This window comes from Mustela erminea, chromosome 1 (genome assembly GCF_009829155.1).
Source record: "Mustela erminea isolate mMusErm1 chromosome 1, mMusErm1.Pri, whole genome shotgun sequence".
In the NCBI taxonomy this organism is placed as follows: domain Eukaryota; kingdom Metazoa; phylum Chordata; class Mammalia; order Carnivora; family Mustelidae; genus Mustela; species Mustela erminea.
The window spans coordinates 148,109,058-148,127,112 of NC_045614.1; the positions used below are offsets into that span (position 1 = coordinate 148,109,058).

Genomic DNA, 18,055 nt, shown 5'->3' on the forward strand with positions numbered 1-18,055 from the left:
AGCATTAAAATAATGGCGAGTTACTGGATGTACATAGATAGATAGAAATAGGCCCTAATAAATTGTTCTAATAAATTTCATTATGAGTTCTTAACAGCTTGAAATTCTGAGACTTAATCTAGAAAGTAACAACAAACCTTTAGTCAGTAAAACAGTACTCTCAACATGTGGCTGTCAAAAGGTCTTGTTCAATGTAATGTCATACGTCCGAAAACATGAGTTTAAACATATAAATATCATTTAAAGAATAAAAACCCATCTTCCCTGTCCTTAGTCATTAGACTGTTAGCAGAGTCCCTTTTTCCTCCACACGTAACCTCTGACTAGATATTGTATTATTAATTCCCTAGTTTTTCTTTAGAGTTTTATTTTCATGTATATATCTGAAAGAAAGTATTTAATTTTCCTGCCTTTGAACATAAAAATAAAATCATACCATATTCTTCAATGACTCTTTTTTTAAATTTACATATTTATTTTAGAGAAAGCATGCAAGCATGAGTGGGGGGAAGGGGAGAGGGAGAAGAGTCAAGCAGAAGAGTCACTGCTGAGTGAGGAACCCAACATGGGGCTCAACCTCAGGACCCATGAGATCATGACGTGAGCTGAAACCAAGAGTCAGATGCTCAACCGACTGAGCTTCCCAGGTGCCCCCGGTGACTTACTTTTTTTGCTCAATATTGTATTTTGAGATTCATCTCTGATGATGGGTAAGGTTCTGATTTGTTTCCACTACAGTATACTGTTATATGATTATACCAAGATTGATTTCATCTACCACTGATGGATAATAAAAATGTTTTTAGTTTCTCTTCATATGAACAGTGGTGTCAAGAACATTCTTGTGTATGTCCTCTGTGTACATGTACAAGAGTCGCTCAAAAGTATGTACCTATGGTTGCCTGGGATTGAAGGTTCTAGAAAGGTATCAGTGTTTTTCTAAATACCAGGGATTCTTATCTTTGGAGGGTAGAACTCCTTTGGCTGGCCAGCAGTTGCACACACCAGTTTTTTGTTGAGCTCTAGAATATTTTTATACCTCTTGAGACATTGTACTAGTAACTCAGGCTTGAGTGACATTGTGAAGATGATCCGAGCCTAGAAATGTAGTTGGTTTCTTTGCCCCATACTTAGTAGACAAACATTTGGGCTGGGAATCTGTATACTGGCTTATCTTACAACAATATTCTTGGGTCAGCTCAATATTCATAATGATCACTCACATTCTCTTCTAATGCTCCCTTCGCCTACCCTGCATGAGTGGCTTTCTACTGCACATGAACAACACAAATGACCACACTCTAGATTCTGATCAAGGAGATGGCCTAGTGGAAAGAACATGGGCTTTGGATTTAGAAATAAATGACTTTCATGGGCTTGATCATTTAATAAGCATATAGTTAAGTTGCTTTATTTCTCTAAGCCTGTTTTCTCATCTATAAAGTTGGGATAATAGTTTGTATCTTAGACACATGCTATTATAATTAGTTATAATATGCAAATTGCTTGGCCCTTTACCTGACCCTTGATATCCATTCACTAAATTATAGTCTTGGTTGATACTGTCCTCATTGTCATCACCCTCAGAAATCTGGAAATACTATAATTCCTTTTTTCAATTGATAACCTCATTTTTTCTCTGCCTAATGGTATCAATTAAATCCATAACCCCCTTAAAAATTTCGTCTCAACTTCTAGTTTCCCACCCTGAGTTATTCTCATAATGTTCACATATAAGTATGTCTTGTGCTTTTTTCTTAAATTTTTTTTTGAAGAAAGGATCATATATAGACATACTTCATTTTATTGTGCTTTGCAGATACTGCTTTTTTTTTTTACAAATTGAAGATTTTTGGCAGTCCTATGTTGAACAAGTCTACTTTTACCATTTTTCAGTATTTGCTCACTTTATGTCTCTGTGCCATGTTTTGGTAATTCTCATAATATTCTAACTTTTTTATTATTATATGTGAATTGCTGCAATCTCATGATAAAGTTTTAACAGGTGAGGAGTTGCTTCTTACGGATAAGCAAAGAAACTTGTTCCTTAAGATAGAATCTCCTCCTGGTGAAGATACTATGAAGACTGCTGAAATGACAAAGGATTTTAAATATCACATAGGGGTACCTGACTGGCTCAGTTGGTAGAACACGTAACTCTTGATCTCAGGATCATGAGTTCAAGCTCCACATTTAGTAGAGATTACTAAAAATAAATGAACTTTTAAAAAAAATTATATATATAAAACTTAGTTCATAAAGCAGTGGCAGGATTTGAGAGAATTGACTATAATTTTGAAAGAAATTCTACTGTGTAAAATGCTACCAAACAGCATCATATGACACAGAGAAGTCATTTGTGAAAGGAAGAGTCAATTGACAGGTCAAACTTCATTATCTTAAGAAATTGCCACAGCCACTCCAGCCTTCAGCAGCAGGCACCCTAATCAGTTAGCAGCAATCAACAGCAAGGCAGGACCTTCCATCAGCAAAAGGTTGATGTCAGTCTTAATTTATAAAGATGACTGACAACATAGAAAGGTTAATTCCTTTGAAAGAAAAGCAATGATACAGTTCCCCTAGAAATGAGAGGCATGGCACAAAACACAGGGCCACAGGAGGGATACCACATTTTGATCAGGAAGAAGCAGAAGTTAAAAGAGTTCTTAGATCATGGCCTTTATTGAGGTTTGGGGGGGCATGGTGGAGGGATGAAGGCAGGGCAGGGCAAACCACTGAGGACTGGCTGGTTTGAATAATTGTGACATGCTTCTAGGCCAAAGGAATAGCTCCTAGTTACCTGGTACCTGGCCAGGGGAAGATTAAGGCAAAGGAAATTATCTCCTGGGGTGTAGAGCCCAGACAAAGGAAGAGGTAGGGCTCTGGAGCAGTTAGTTTGCATATCAAAGGCATGCTCCTGTCAGAGCTCTTTGCTATTTCTAAGAATTGGCTAGCCCTGAGGGGTAGGTAGTCTTTCCCAGCCAGGAAAGTTTATGTTTTTAAGATGAAAAGACATTTCTCATAATAGAAAATTAATAAATACACACAAACACAAACAATATTTTCTGTTAATTATTTGTCTTCTTTTGGTCTCTTCTTAAACAAAACATGCCTATTTTGAGCTTTTGATTCCCACCCTCCCCCGTCCCTACCATTTCCCCACCATCTTCCTCTCCAGCACTATCATCAACTCCAGTACACTGGCCTGAAAACCCGCAGCTCCTGTAGCTTCTGCTCCTGACCACACGTGGACCTCTCCAGGGTGACCTCCCCTGTCTAAGCCAGCTTCCGTCTCACCGGGATTACGGCTGCCATCCCATCCTCACTGTGTACTTCCACTTGTGCTCCCTCAAGAGAAAGTATAAATCAGCTCTCATCTCCCCACTGATTCAAGTCCTCCGAAGACTGCCCAGCTGCAATTACAGCAAATCCCAAACATTTTGCCTCGGTCTTCAGGTATGATCAACTTGTCTCCATCTCTTCACTCTCTTCTCTTCGCTCCCTTGGTCCCAGTCACATCTGACCTCTTCCTCACACTTGAGCATCCCAAGCTCAGTGCCATCTCAGGGCCTTTGTACATGTTGCCTGTTGTCCTAGAACTCCCTTCCTGCATCTGTAGTATAGTGCCTCCTCTCCTCGTTCAAACAGCTCAAAAGTTTACGCCCCAGAGAGGCTTTCCCTGAGCCTCCCGGGACCCCATCCATGTCTTTCCTCAAATTTTTACTTTGTTTTCTTTATAACTGTAGAATGTAGATTCAATCTTAAATATTTGTTAATGTGTTTTTAATCTCATGCCTCTAAAATAAAATCTCTAGCATGATGGGCACCTGGTTTTACGGTTTATTACTGTATTTTCAACATCCATGTTAGTGCCTGATATATAAAAAATGCTCAGTAAGTATTTGTTGAATTAATAAAAATATGAATGAAATGTAACTGGAGACAAAAAAAATCATGGAACTTATTACATATATCACTATTAGTAATATGTATTACATATATAAATATGTATAAATATATTAGAGCATTAAAACATTTTATTTTTTAGTATTCATTAGAATTCTTCAAAAAAGTTAGCAGTCTTTTGTGAACAAATTTTATTATGCTTTATTTTAAATGTGAATTATATGACTGTTTTCCTTAATAATAGTTTGAGTTTATTTCACTTGGAAATTGTTTTTGTTGTTGTTTACCATTTGGCATAGAAAGGACAAAAGGAGACTTATATTGGTTGCATCTAGACAAAGATACTTAAAATACATGAGAAAAATGAAGGAAAGAAAGGTAAGAGTAGAAAAATAAGTCTAACAAAAGAGGTGATAGCAAATGAAAAGCTTTCCTTGATAGAGGAGGTCTGAAAAGTGGGTCCTGAGTTTTCCTGCAACTGATTCAAGGAGAGGAATATCACATTTAAGGGACTTGTGTTCTCTATGAGATAAAAGCAACCAGTTTTTTCAGGAGCACTGAGCTGTTCCTCATAGTGAGGTCAGGGAAAATGTCTCCAATCTCAGTGAAGGGGCAGGGTATAACATGAAACGTGACCTCAACACCTTCCTTTCAGTAAGTGTAGTGACCTAGGTTGTTTTAGGAAGAATAAGTCAACATAGGAGTCACTGGTAAGCACACTAAACCACCTCTAAGTGAGTTATGTGTGGCACACTGCTTTTTAAACCATTAAGTATTTATGTTGTTTTGTTTTGAATTTACTTTGACACAACCACTTTTCAAAAAAGTGTGTAGGGGAAAAATCAGATTCACTCCATATATGCCAGTTTCTCCATATTACATCCTGGGACAAAGAATTTGTACTATTTTGAAAGGAATTTATCTATGTAAAGAAGAGTCAGTATCAGGTCCACTGAACCACCAGCCTGGGAACTCATTGCTTTAATCCCAAGCACAGGGTAATTAGTCAGCTTTAGTTTTTTACTCTATGTTCAGCCTAAAAATTTATCATATGCATGAATTAATGTCTAATATATGTGTGTATTATGGGTGTCATTAGAAATACAGTAGTGTATTTCATAATGATTACATACACTGATATTGCAGCAAACTAATAAGGAAAAAATTAATATCTTCAGTAATAAATCATCCCATTTCTCAATTGTGCGCCTCCATTTCCTCCAAGGCTCGTCCCCACAAGTGCCGATCGACCTGTGGATGACAATGAAAATAAAACAAAGTCCTTGGATCCAATACCTGATACTCCTCCTGACTACACTGCCATTTAAGTTCAGCAGATCCCAAACCTGATGACCCTCCAGAGCATAATCCCCATTATATATCCGGTAAGTTAAATCTTCAGAATCTTTTCACCACTGCAGAAAATGACACTAAGGGTTAAGCTGCTTGTTTAACTAATTACTTTATTGTTTCAATAAATAAATATTGAGTACCTACTGAATGCCAAGTAGTTTACTGAATATCAAGTAGAACATTCCAATCCTCAAAGAATTTACTGTCTCCTGGAGTAGGAAGTTCTATGGAAATATGAAAAGAATGTGGTAGGGACACAGACCGCAGAGTAATGACTGTGGGATTAAAGGGAAGGCCTAACTGAGGAAGTTAGTTGGGTTTTGTTGGCATGATAAGGAGTTTCTCAATCAAATAATGGGTGGGGAAGGGAGAATGTCTGGGGGAAAGAAAACAGGTCCAAAAACAGAAGGTCATGAAGGCCTGGTGGTATGATTGGAACTTGATAAGGTCCTGCTTGGATCAAAAGACAGAAGGGCAGAGCATGGGAGATAACAACTGAGTCTTCTGCTGATGAAGGAGTTTGCATCTTATCCTGGAGCCTGTGTGGGCTGTAGAAGCTTTTTGACAGGACAGCAACACTTCAAAGCAGATACTTGAGTTTGTCTTTCATCACTTTCTTCCCAGCTTTGGGCACAGGGTCTGGTACATAACAAGTGCTGAGTAAATGTCCAGTGAGTAACTGATTGGATGTCTAATAAGATAGCTTTTGTGGGGGGAGGAGGTGGCACATGGGTGGCTCAGTCCTTTGAGCATCTGCCTTCAGGTCAGGTTATGATCTTGGGGTCCCGGGATCAAGTCCTGCATTGTGCTCCCTGCTCAGCAAGGAGTCTGCTTCTCCCATTCCCTCTGCCCCTCCCCCTGCTCATGCTTGTGCTCTCTCTCTTTCTCAAACGAATAAATACAATCTTTTAAAAAGAAAGAAAGAAAGAAAGAAAGAAAGAAAGAAAGAAAGAAAGAAAGAAAGAAAGAAAGCAAGCTAGCTAGCTAGCTAGCTCTTGGAGCCAGTGTGAAGGAATCACTGCAACAGAGGAAAAGCTAGTTAAGAAGTTACTGCCGTCATACCATCTGGATGATGCTTAGAAAGAATGAGTGTAAAGAAGAGGCAAAAAGCTCACAGTTTGGAAAAAAATCATCAATGAGATGATAACAGAGATATTATTTCATTCTAGAAATAAGATCTGTGGAACTCAGGTAGCCTCTTCCCCTGCAGTGTTTTCTGAAAACAGTGGAGTTTCCTTTTCCTTTTTCCTCTGTGTATATGTTGTATGGCTTGTAATCCAGTATAACCACTCAGTACTGCTCAGTGCCTGCTAAATCCAGGGTCTTGACAAACCTGTATTATGGCCAAGCTCCATCTGGCCCTTTCTCAGTATTTTACTTCATTCAATGTCTTATTTCTATATCTTTCAGGTGATTTATCTTCCTTTTTTTTTAATGGAGGTACAAGTCACATACATAAAATTCACCACTTGAAAGTGTGTAATTCAGTGGTTTTTAGTATATCCACAGGGTTGCCATCATACTATTTCCGCACCCCCCCCAGGACCACTTTATTTTTCAATTAAAAAAATTATAATGCAGATATTTCAAAATTCAAATGGTACAAAAGGACCTTGGAAATTCTCCAATCCTTGTGAGCAATGTTACTAGATGACAATCTTGTGTAACCTTTGGGGCCATATTAAACTTAATTCCTGATCTGACATTCTTCAGAAAAATCCTAATTTGTTTTGTTTGTTTTGGGGGGGTTTTTTGGGTTTTTTTAGATTTTTTATTTATTCATTTGAGAGAGACACAGAGATAGAGATTTCACAAGTAGAGGGAGAGGCAGAGGGAAATGGAGAGGGACAAGTAGACCCCCACTGAGCTGGGAGCCCAATATGGGGCTCGATCCCAGCACCTGGAGGTCGTGACCCTTACCAAAGGCAGATAGATGCTCAACCATCTGAGCCACCCAGGCACTCCAGAAAAATCCTAATTTAAAGTTTGCTGAAAACTCATACCATCACTACTATTTAATCCAGATTATTTCCATCCTGTCCCAGATAAGTCATATCCATTATCAATCACTCCACATTTTGTTCTTTCCCTAGCCCCTGGCAAGCACTAATCTATTTATAGCTGTATAGTTTTGCCTATTCTGATATTTCACATAAGTGGAATCATAACATGTATAGCCTTTTGCATCTGGCTTTTTTCACTCAGAATATTGTCAGGGTTTATCTGTGTTGTAGCAGGTGCTCTGAATCATATTTTATTGTATAAACAACTTGTTTATGCATTTATTACTTCATGGATATTTGAATTCTTTCTACTTTTTGACCATTATGAGTAATGCTGCTACATACATTGACTTTTTTTTTTTTTTAAGATTTTATTTATTTATTTAACAGACAGAGAGATCACAAGTAGGCAGAGAGGCAGGCGAGTGGGGGGGAGCAGGCTCTCTGCTGAGCAGAGAGCCCAATGTGGAACTCAATCCCAGGACCCTGAGATCATGATCTGAGCTGAAGGCAGAGGCTTAACCCACTGAGCCACCCAGGTACCCATACATTGATTTTTGATGGCAGATTATATCTGCCATCTGCCATCTGCCATGAAGGTGAGATGTGAATTTGAATTCCAGTGTTACCACTTGCTACTTATATAAAATTAAGTTTTAGAAAAAATTCTAACCTGTTGTTTCTTAAAGTGTAGCTTAATATACTAGGTCCATCAAAATAATGTGAATTTCTTTTGCTAATATAAAAATGCAGGTCCTGGCCATCTATTGAATCAGAATCTCCAGGACAAATCCTGAAAAAGAAAAATATCCTATCTGGTTGGTTCTTATCAACAGCTAAGTTTGAAGAACACTTTTAATAATGTGTTTTCCAAATTGCAGATCCATCAGTAGGCTATAAAATTAAACTAGTGATTCACAATAAGTTCTTGAAACAAAATGATAAGAATATTCAAAATAAGAAGACACAAATATAATCAAAGCTTCAGCCAGTTTACTTCAGGTCTCAGCTGAACTCTTCTGCTAACATAGAGTTGGTTTTATTTCATTTTAGCTAAAATCACTCTGTAATGAAATCTGAAAAATAAATTATTGGCCTTATCTCATGTATTTAGTTTTCAACCACAGTACTTTTTTAAAAAACTCTTTTTTCTGGGATCAGAAAGAGAGGATCTTTTTTCCTGGCTTGGCTTTTCTTTACTTTTTGTTCTGGCCTTTCCTAGAAGTTCAGAGAAAGGCAACAAGTGTTCTCTCTCTCAAATGATTTCAGTAAAGGCTTTCCAATGCTAGGAATTTATCAGGTACCCACTTGTAATCAACCAGAGTGCAGTTTTTTATGTAAATAAATTAATTAATTATTTTAAATCCAAGAAAGTAAAACAAAACACGCCAAATCTGGTGGTAAAAGTATCCAGATTTTACTTTTTTAACACTATAGCTACATCTCAGTAGTATGGACACTCTCATATCTAAATGCTGTTAATTCTCCACATTGTTAGCAATCCATGTAAAATGCTTGTGAAATCCCTGCTTCTCCAGTGGATGGCGGGGGACCAGTCTTCCTTTCATAGAAAAGGGGGTGAAGTGCTCCTTGTTACTGCTGGGCAGGAGTTCAAGCTCCTTACTAAGCCTGCTCTGATCCATCCTGGCTGATTCTAAGCACGCTTCTTTTGAGACATTTGACATTTGATAAAAGAAGCAAAATCTGAAGTCATACATTAGTGGTACCCTCATACTAATTCATAAGTTGAGTGCTTCTCTTCTTAAATTTTGTGATTCTTTAAAGAAATCTGATTTTATTGACTGTGGTCTTATTTACATTGACCAAGCTGAAATTAAACTGACCCCTGGTTGAAAGAGAACAGTGTGGAAACAGATGAGGATATAAAGAAGTGACTGGGCTAGCAACAATATAGCAGTCTTCAAGTCACCATTTTGAAGGTGAGATGTGAATTCGAATTCCAGTGTTACCACTTGCTATTTATATAAAATTAACAATAGTATAAAGAATATAAAAACAGAAATTTGCACACCTAAAACTAACATAATATTGTATGTTAATTATATTTCGATAAAAATATTTTTTTTAAGATTTTATTTATTTATTTGACAGACAGAGATCATAAGTAGGCAGAGAGGCAGGCAGAATGGCGGGGGTGAAGAAGCAGGCTTCCTGCTGAGGCAGAGTCCCAATCCCAGGAGCCTGGGATCATGACCTGAGCTGAAGGCAGAGGCTTTAACCCACTGAGCCACCCAGGCGCCCCCTTCAATAAAAATATTTTTAATGTGAAAAAAAATAGAAATTTACATAGTGCTAAACTTATTTCAGTCCCTCGGCTAACTCTGCAGTAACCTTATGAGATTGGCATAGAGAGGCTATCAAATTATACTTCATCTCTTCAACCTTAGTTTTTGCATTTGTCAGGTGAGCTTAACTATTTCATAAGGTTTAAGAAGATTAAATGAGTTAATAATCTCTACTACATTTTTGGTACATGGCGTGTCCTTCCCTCAGAAAATGAAACCTCTTACTATTTTCAAGAAGCTGTCATGTGACCCATGTGATTTCCATGTAAAAATTTGTGCTAAGTTTCAATACAATGTAGTTTCAATCATGTGTAATTTTTGCATTTGATTTTGGACATGGAGTCCCTAGTAGCTACTGTCCTTTCACTTGCATACTACCCAGGAAGCTTGTTTATGGGATACTACAGTCCACATCAGCTCAGTACCTTCCCCTCGTACCAGCCAACTGGTGGCCCTCATCTTATATAGTACTGGCCTGGCAGATGTCCATTGTTCAATCAGTCTGCTCCAACAGCATGGATGACAGAGTCAATTCCTGTGCCAAATTGCCCTCATGGTCTGGAATACTTATTAGCTCATGTACTCTATACAACTCCAAATTATTTTTCTTATGAAATATGACCTTGCGGACCCAACAAAAAGAGACACAGGCTGGATACAGCAGGTAAAGGTGGTAGGTCAGTGATGACAGAGGTCCACTTGTGAGACTATAGTAGCAGTGATACTGATTTCAGATATGTGAAGGGGGAGCAAAAGTATAAGAATATTTTCAGTAGGAAGAATATGACTTTCATAAAGGATTCAGACTGAGTTGTAAGATATTCAAGATGTCCTGCTAAAGGAAATTAGAAAAATAGGGTTAGAAAAAAAAAAGCTAGGGACGCCTGGGTGGCTCAGTTGGTTGGACGACTGCCTTCAGCTCAGGTCATGATCCCGGAGTCCCGGGATCGAGTCCCACATCGGGCTCCCAGCTCCATGGGGAGTCTGCTCCCCCCTCTGACCTTCTCCTCGCTCATGCTCTCTCTCACTGTCTCTCTCTCAAATAAATAAAAATAAAATCTTAAAAAAAAAAAAAAGCTATCATAGATGCCAACTGGAGTGTCATTTACTTGGAAGTAAGAGTAAACATCAAGAAAGAGAACATAGGGTGCCTGGGTGGCTCAGTCGGTTAGGCGGTCATGATCTCAGGGTCATGAGATGAAGCCTTGCATGAGGTTATGCACTCAGGGTGGAGTTTGCTTGCCTCTCTCCTTCTGCTCCCCTCCTGCTCTCTCCCTCCCTCACGAATAAAATCATTTTAAAAAAGACAACATGAAGGAACAGAACACTTAGTGAAAAATTCATCAGGTGACTTGGTCCCTTGCTTTCCCCTGCCATAATTTTACCAGCTACCCTTGCCTACATAAAAACCTATTACCAGGTAAACATAAGGTGCCTACCAAGCACACATAGCTTCAAGCCAAGTCTATGAGGTCTCGTCCCAAAAAGTGGTGGTTCCCTAAATTCCTTCTGTATAAAAATTATGCAATTACTCTGAAACCTAGGTCATACAGTTGAGGGATAAGCAGATTGGTTGTAAATTCAAATGGTGTAAACTCAAAAAATTTACTAGTAAAACTGAGATATAGCTAGCATTAGATTCTTCTGTAAGCCTGACCATCTTTGTCTTGGAAACAGGAGGTATTTAAGTTAATTATAAGCAAGGGACTCTGATTCAATACTTCACTCCCCACATAATCAATATAATATTCCTTGAAGTTGACAAGTTCCTTTTGCAATTCAATATATTAATCTTGTGCATTGAAAACTGTCGATACACCACTGTCAAAATGATATGTGAAATGCAGTACAATTGGATGAAGAAACTGGAATTTGTAGGAACCAAAAATTTTACTAAACTGTCCCTTTGTAAAATAACTATAAAATACACATGAAGTCATTAAAGCGCTAAAGTAAACCCCTTTGTTATTTTAGAAGCTTACAGGATGCTTATAGTTAATAAATTTTAGGAAATCCTTTTACACTTGCACAATAATAATAATTTCTCCTTGTAAGTCTGGAGTCTCCTAGACCATTTCCCCATCTTTTTAAAATTGTACAGCTTTAAAATTGTTTATTAAAATAAAAAATAAAATCGCTCAACTTATCCTGACAGAGATTAAATGATAGATATGATGGATTCAGTTTTCCCTTTCAAAAATGGATGAATTAAGAAACAAAACCAGAAACAGATAAAAAAACAAAACTGGGTTTAGAGCTAGACAATGTAGTTTTTAATTGTCTTTATTCCTTACTAGTTCTATAACCTTGGACAAATTTCTTAAATATTTGATGTTTCAATTTATTCATCTATAAAATAGTATTAGCTATCTCTATCCTACTGGGCAGTTCTGAGAATTATCAATGTCTGATACAATTCCTGGCACCCAGGAACCACTGCAGGGATGAGATACTGTAATGACGCTATTTAGTTGAAATGCCTGCTTAGGTGTGAGTGGAAGGCACCTACCCAGTCACATCCCTCTAGCTTCTCCATTTGAGATTCCATTTGAGATTTGAGATTTTCCAAATTTGAGATTCCATTTGAAGGATATCAGGACTCCTCAGAGGAATTCTGTCCAACACAGCAGGACTACATGAACTTCTGAACTTTGACTTTGCAAGCAACTCCACTAGCTCCTTAAAGAATTGCTCCTTAATGGCCACTATGTCTTATTAGGTAAACTTCTCCCTTTTTTTTTTAAAGATTTTATTTATTTATTTGACAGAGATCACAAGTAGGCAGAGAGGCAGCAGGGAGTGAGAGGGGGAAGCAGGCTCCCCACTGAGCAGAGAGCCCGATGTGGGGCTTGATCCCAGGATCCCACGATCATGACCTGACGAAGGCAGAGGCTTTACCCCACTGAGCCATCCAGGCACCCCAAACTTCTCCCATGTTTAAGCACTTCATTTCTTTAGGTGGACACTTTATGAACCACTTTATGAGACACTTTATGAATTTTTTTGTCTTTTAGTACTAGAGTTTAAAATCCTGCAATTTTTAAAATAGGACTATAAACCATTTTGGGAAAGCACTTTTGAAAAGTTGTAAGAGATGCATAGACCCCCTCACCTGGCTGTGTTTTCATACAAGAAAAGGTCTTGAATTAAGCATGGACTGAGTTCTCCACTCCCATTGTGGGAATTCACAGTGCTGGGACAGACAAAATCTGACTTGTATCTACCTCCCTGGATGGGACTAATAGAAAAGCAAAAGAGGATGCCCCGAATGTTGGGCCTTCTTGGAAGTTTCTTGGCTGAAAGCAGCCAGATTCTTACTGCTGCTCGAGATTCTCATGGGAGTAAATGTTGAAACTTTGAAGGAAAACAGGCACCTTTGGTGATCTCGAACTTCACAAACTCCTTGCCTCCTCACCCTTATCATACGCCGCCCCCTATATTATTATCTTGACCATTAAAGTTAGTTACACATTCCTCCTGGCTTTGTAGTTATACCTGGTGCATTGATAAGACCCCAATAAAAGTGTAGACAAAGCTTGCCTTGAGACCTTTTGCAACTAGAGCGTCAGGCCCCGGGCCTCTCCTTTCTCCTGCTAAGGTGTCTGGAGTAATCTGTTCATTCACCATCTCAGGGTTTGCTGGCCAAACCCGACATCTTATAATTAAGCACATGATTAAACATTCATGTCCAGTTAAGTCACTTTCAATTTTATTCATTTCAAAATCTGTTCATTAACTTATTCAACAAATATTTAAGGAAATATGACATTTCAGCCAATGTTCAAGCTCAGAAGTTAGGAATGACAGGAAATTGTGTAAGATAGGATCAGTCTGTCCTGGAGGAGTTTTTTTTCTCCACTATAAAGATTCAAGCATCTTGGGAGTAATCCCAAAGTAAAACTAAGATAAAAATGGTATTTCTAATTTCTGTTTTCAAGGGGTCGTATCCCAGAATGTTTCCTGTCCTTTGCCCTAATCCTATTTATGAGCTTCCTGCCCTCTTGGACCCTCCCCTAATTAAAAGTGAACACCTAGGGAAGAGCGTGGTGTTTAGTAAACCCAGTGAATGGAATCAGTATGTTAATCTGTCAGAGGTACCTGTTAAATAATATAAAATTGGACACTTCTGTGTGAGGTTCACCCTGGCTGACTCCCTTTCCCTAAGCCACTGAGATGATTGCCTTCTCTGTGGCTGGTCCATGTTAAACCATCCTGAACTTGCAGAGCAACACCAGTCTGTAGGTCATTGAGGCCAGTGAGTAGGGACTGAGCTAGAAACAATGTATGTCAACACAGCTTCTTCTCGATGCTGTTACTATAGCTGAAGGTGATTTTCTGATAGTTTATCAAAAACATTATTAAATTTTTTAGTCTAGAGTATAACTGGAGGAAAGGGTTTTTCCTTTTTTTCCTAACTAGACAGTTCTCCTTATATATGATCAGGTACAGATAGGTTAATTTCACTTGATAAAATATATTTGTAATTAATTAATTTACATTAAAGATATTTTAAAAATCAATTGATACACGGCAATAAGTTCTATCAATTTCTTTTCTAGTGCTAACTTGTTTTAATTCTGTTATTTCTATCTTCCCTAATTACTTCTTTCTATCCCACTAGTTGGACAACAACCCCTGGAAAATATGTGTACTTCAGTGGTGATCAGCAATTTTAGAATCAATATTATTTGATACCCAGTTCTTTATTCATACTGATCATTTTTTAGTGGTTCAAAGAGGAAAGACTGTCCTAGAAACTTAAAGAGGGAATTTTTTGTACAATTTTATTAATTTATAAATCATAGAATATTGAATCTTAGATTGAAAAAGATCTTCTATATTATCTGGTCAACGCCATTACACTTTTCCCTCTTCCCACTCCCATGATTCACATTTTATAGATGAGGGGGAAAAAGAGCAGAAAAAATAAAGGACGTAGTGAGGGACCAGCAGGATCTAGATTTGCTGGAAGGAGGAAGAAATGAGCACAGTAAACATGAAGCTTGTCCTTTGTTCATAGGAAATTATTCCTGACCCTTAAAGCAACAACTTTACACATTCCTTTGGCTGTATGTAAGACCTCCAGCTCCTCCTGGTTCCTCTTTCTGTTTGCAGTTTGTAATGACCTTGGTCATCTTACCAGATTTCATGAGCTGACTCACTTGTGATGCAATATGTAATTTCATTAAAATATTTTTATAAAACTGAAGTTTTCTGATACAGGTATTATATAAGACATGATCATCTTATAAAAGATGTTTTCAATCTTTCCTGTTACATGAATAAACATTTTAAAATCATCTTGCTCTGAGCTTAAAATAAATGTTTTAAATCCCAATGCTTATAAGGATGATAAAATATTGTGATGTTCCAAGCAATTGCATATGCTTCAGTGAAATTTTGAAAAAGCTTTTTTTCTTTACACACTAAGAAATGCTATATGAATACTCGAGGCCCATTTTAACTGCTTCTAATTTAAAGTGTCTTTCTCATTTTATTTTTTTTAGTGATGACATTTTTTGAAACCAATAATAGATATGATATTAAAAACAATCTGGACCCAGTGGTTTACATCGTAACTGAGGACACAGACGACTTTACCAGAAATGCTTACCGGACTCTAAGGCCCTTCGTCCTCCGGTCACCGACTGTATGGGCCGAGAAATCATGACGATGCAGAGACCTTTCAGATGTACCTGCTGTTGCCTCTGTTGTCCCTCCGCCAGGCAAGAGGTCAGAGAATGCAGGTCTTATCCCTGGTTTCTTCCTGATCCAAGTCTTCCCAGCATCCTTGTGCTCCTTCCAGAATGACACAGGAGGGGATTGTCACTGGCTCTGATGATCAGATTGAAAGAAGAGAGTGGGGGTGGGGGAAAGCCACATTGTCTCATGCAAGGAAAAAACGCAGAGGGCTTTTTCTTGTGGATTCTTGCCTTCCAGTGCTAGTTGTGGGGGGGGTGGTCAAGCACAAATTAGGGTTATTTATTCAGTGACCATAATTCTGTCAGTTGTGTCTAGTGAATTGGAAATGTATTTATGACCTAAAACAGAAGTCACACACATTTGTCTAAATGTAGCTACGTATCCCCAGATAAGATGTCGCTAGACATCATCGAATACTTTTAGAATTGGAAGAGACCTTGGATGACTTCACACTCTGCATCCCAGTCCACACTTGCCACAGATAAAGAAGGGGTGGCTCAGAAAGATGAAGTGCCTGGTGAGGTTACAGTCCCCTGAGGGCCGGACCTACAGAACAGGCGTTCTGAGTTACAGTTGGGTTCCTTGTCTACAACCCATGTGGCTCTAGGAAGGCTATTTGCTGCAGGGAAAGAAGCAGCTTTAGTGAGAGGTCCACCAGAATTTTGAATTCCAGATATGTCACCTACTTAAATTGTGCAATTTTCTTAATTTCTTTGGGCCTCAGTGCTCTGGTACATAAATATGCACAACAATACCCCATAGGATTCCTATGTGCCAGCACATACTAAATGTTAATTTATTTATAACCTTTTCTGTGTTTTGATTTCCTATAAGATGGAGGTAATAATAGTATCTGTACACAGGATTGCTTTGAGGTCTAAATAGTAAATAAATGTTAACTGTTCATTACAGTACCTGGCAGATAGTACAGTGCTCAGAGAACGTTGTTCCCAGGTATCTTACTCCATCATTACTGTTTTATAATTATGGCCTGATATTTGAGATGAATCTTCACTTTTAATCTTTAATCCTTTTGGATTCATACTCATGAGTTGGGTTTTCTTCTCAGATTGTATAAATGCAACCTCCCATGATTAAAGTAAGCCATGATGTAGTAAAGCTAATCAAAATTATAAATGTACTCAATTTATAGAACATTTATTTCATGATAGATTTTTTTCTCATTTCTCCAATTTTACTTGTATTCCTGTGTGCGTGTGTATTCAGTTTTCTGAGGTTTGATCACCTGTGTTGATTGCTGTGTCCACCACACAATGCAGATACCCAACAATTTCATCACCACAAAAATTCCTTTCAAACCATGCCCACCATAGACTTAGAAAATGAACTGGCTGTTCCGTAACAAGTGACAAGCAAGTCTCCCCTGTGTCCTGAAGTAAAATGTGACTTCATCCCTCAAGGTTGCTCCCTCCAATGACAACCCCAAGAAATAGCCAAGGGAAAGAGCAGTCAGGGCCTTGCTTTGCTTCGACACACAACAAGAACTTTAGAGTATGAGAGGCCTGTGGAGGCCTCTCTCTCAACAAATTCCTAAGTCATTAAAAGTTTTCAGAGCACATCTAGGTGGTGTGTCCACATGTACATCGATGCATAGCTTCCTCCCCTCTCTCACTTCCTCATTTGCAGCTGGAGGTACCGTGTCCTCCCGGTGTCACCATTGGCTTTGTGGCACAACACTGGAACCTGAGCAGGGCAGTTTACAGCATCCAGAATGAGAAGAAAGAAAATGTGATGAGAGTGCGCAGGCCATGTTCAACCTACGGCTGTGGTTCTGATTCAGTTTTTGAGGTAACCTAATGGTAAAATAATGTTTTTAGAACTTTTTTTTCCTCCATGGACTGACCAACTGCAGAATGATCCTGTTACAGTGTACTGTTCCATGTAATTGAAATGAGGTTTACAACATCACTTACAAAATAAATAGAGCAAGTATGATGAAATAATTGTAAGCTACTGTGCTAGGTATTAAGGAAATGCAAAGATGTACAGAATAGTCCTCTGTCCCTCAGCAAGTGTAAAACAAGTCAATATATAACTATAGTATGAAGCTCAACAAGAATTCTTGGTGTAAAATAAATGCAGTTTATCAGTTTGCACGTACGTATCACATGGTTCTCACTACCACACCATGAGCTAGGTGTCAATCTTATTGTTCAGAGACAAAGCTGAAATTCATCAGGAGTTAATAGTAAGGAGACAGGGTGCTGAGGAACTTCTTCCCTCTGGTGTAATTGCAATGAAGGGAGCTGGAAAGAAAGGGAGACACATGAGAGCTCCTGGAGGAAGGGAAGCAGAACAGGTGGAACTAGCTGACATGAGCACTTGAAGAGCTGATGGGTCTCAAAGGCCCAGCAGAAGCCTGGGGTCCTAACCCTGTTCTCCCAGGTTCTGGAGGAGGCTGGTGGTCAGTGTCCACTTATGTGTGTGGTGGCAGTAGGGGAAGGTGCTGGGGCTGGGATGACCCTGAAGCATCCACTCTTTTTTCTTTTTTCTTTTTAAAAATTTTATTTATCAGAAAGAGAATAAGAAAGAGAGAGCACAAGCAGGGGAAGAGGGAGAAGTAGGCTCCCTGCTGAGCAGGGAGCCCTATGCGGGGCTTAATCCCAGGACCCTGACCCTGGCATCATGACCTGAGCTGAAGGCAGATGCTCAACTGACTGAGCCACCCAGGCACCCCTGACACATCCACCCTTGAGGTAAAAGCCATCTTCAATGTACTCAACCATGTGTGTGTCTTAGAGGAGTTTAACATGTAAAATTTTC

At 38.6% G+C, this 18,055-nt stretch overlaps 1 protein-coding gene across 1 annotated transcript; it reads left to right on the forward strand.

The window, feature by feature from the left end:
• Positions 1–12,827: 12,827 nt before the first annotated feature.
• Positions 12,828–17,840, forward strand: LOC116591195 (phospholipid scramblase 4-like; the record flags this gene model as incomplete). Its single annotated transcript, XM_032343937.1, is given in 5 exon segments — positions 12,828–12,909; positions 15,076–15,207; positions 15,210–15,301; positions 16,919–17,080; positions 17,808–17,840. Coding segments are annotated over 5 exon segments (501 nt in total), but the record flags the coding sequence as incomplete, so codon positions are not given.
• Positions 17,841–18,055: the final 215 nt, after the last annotated feature.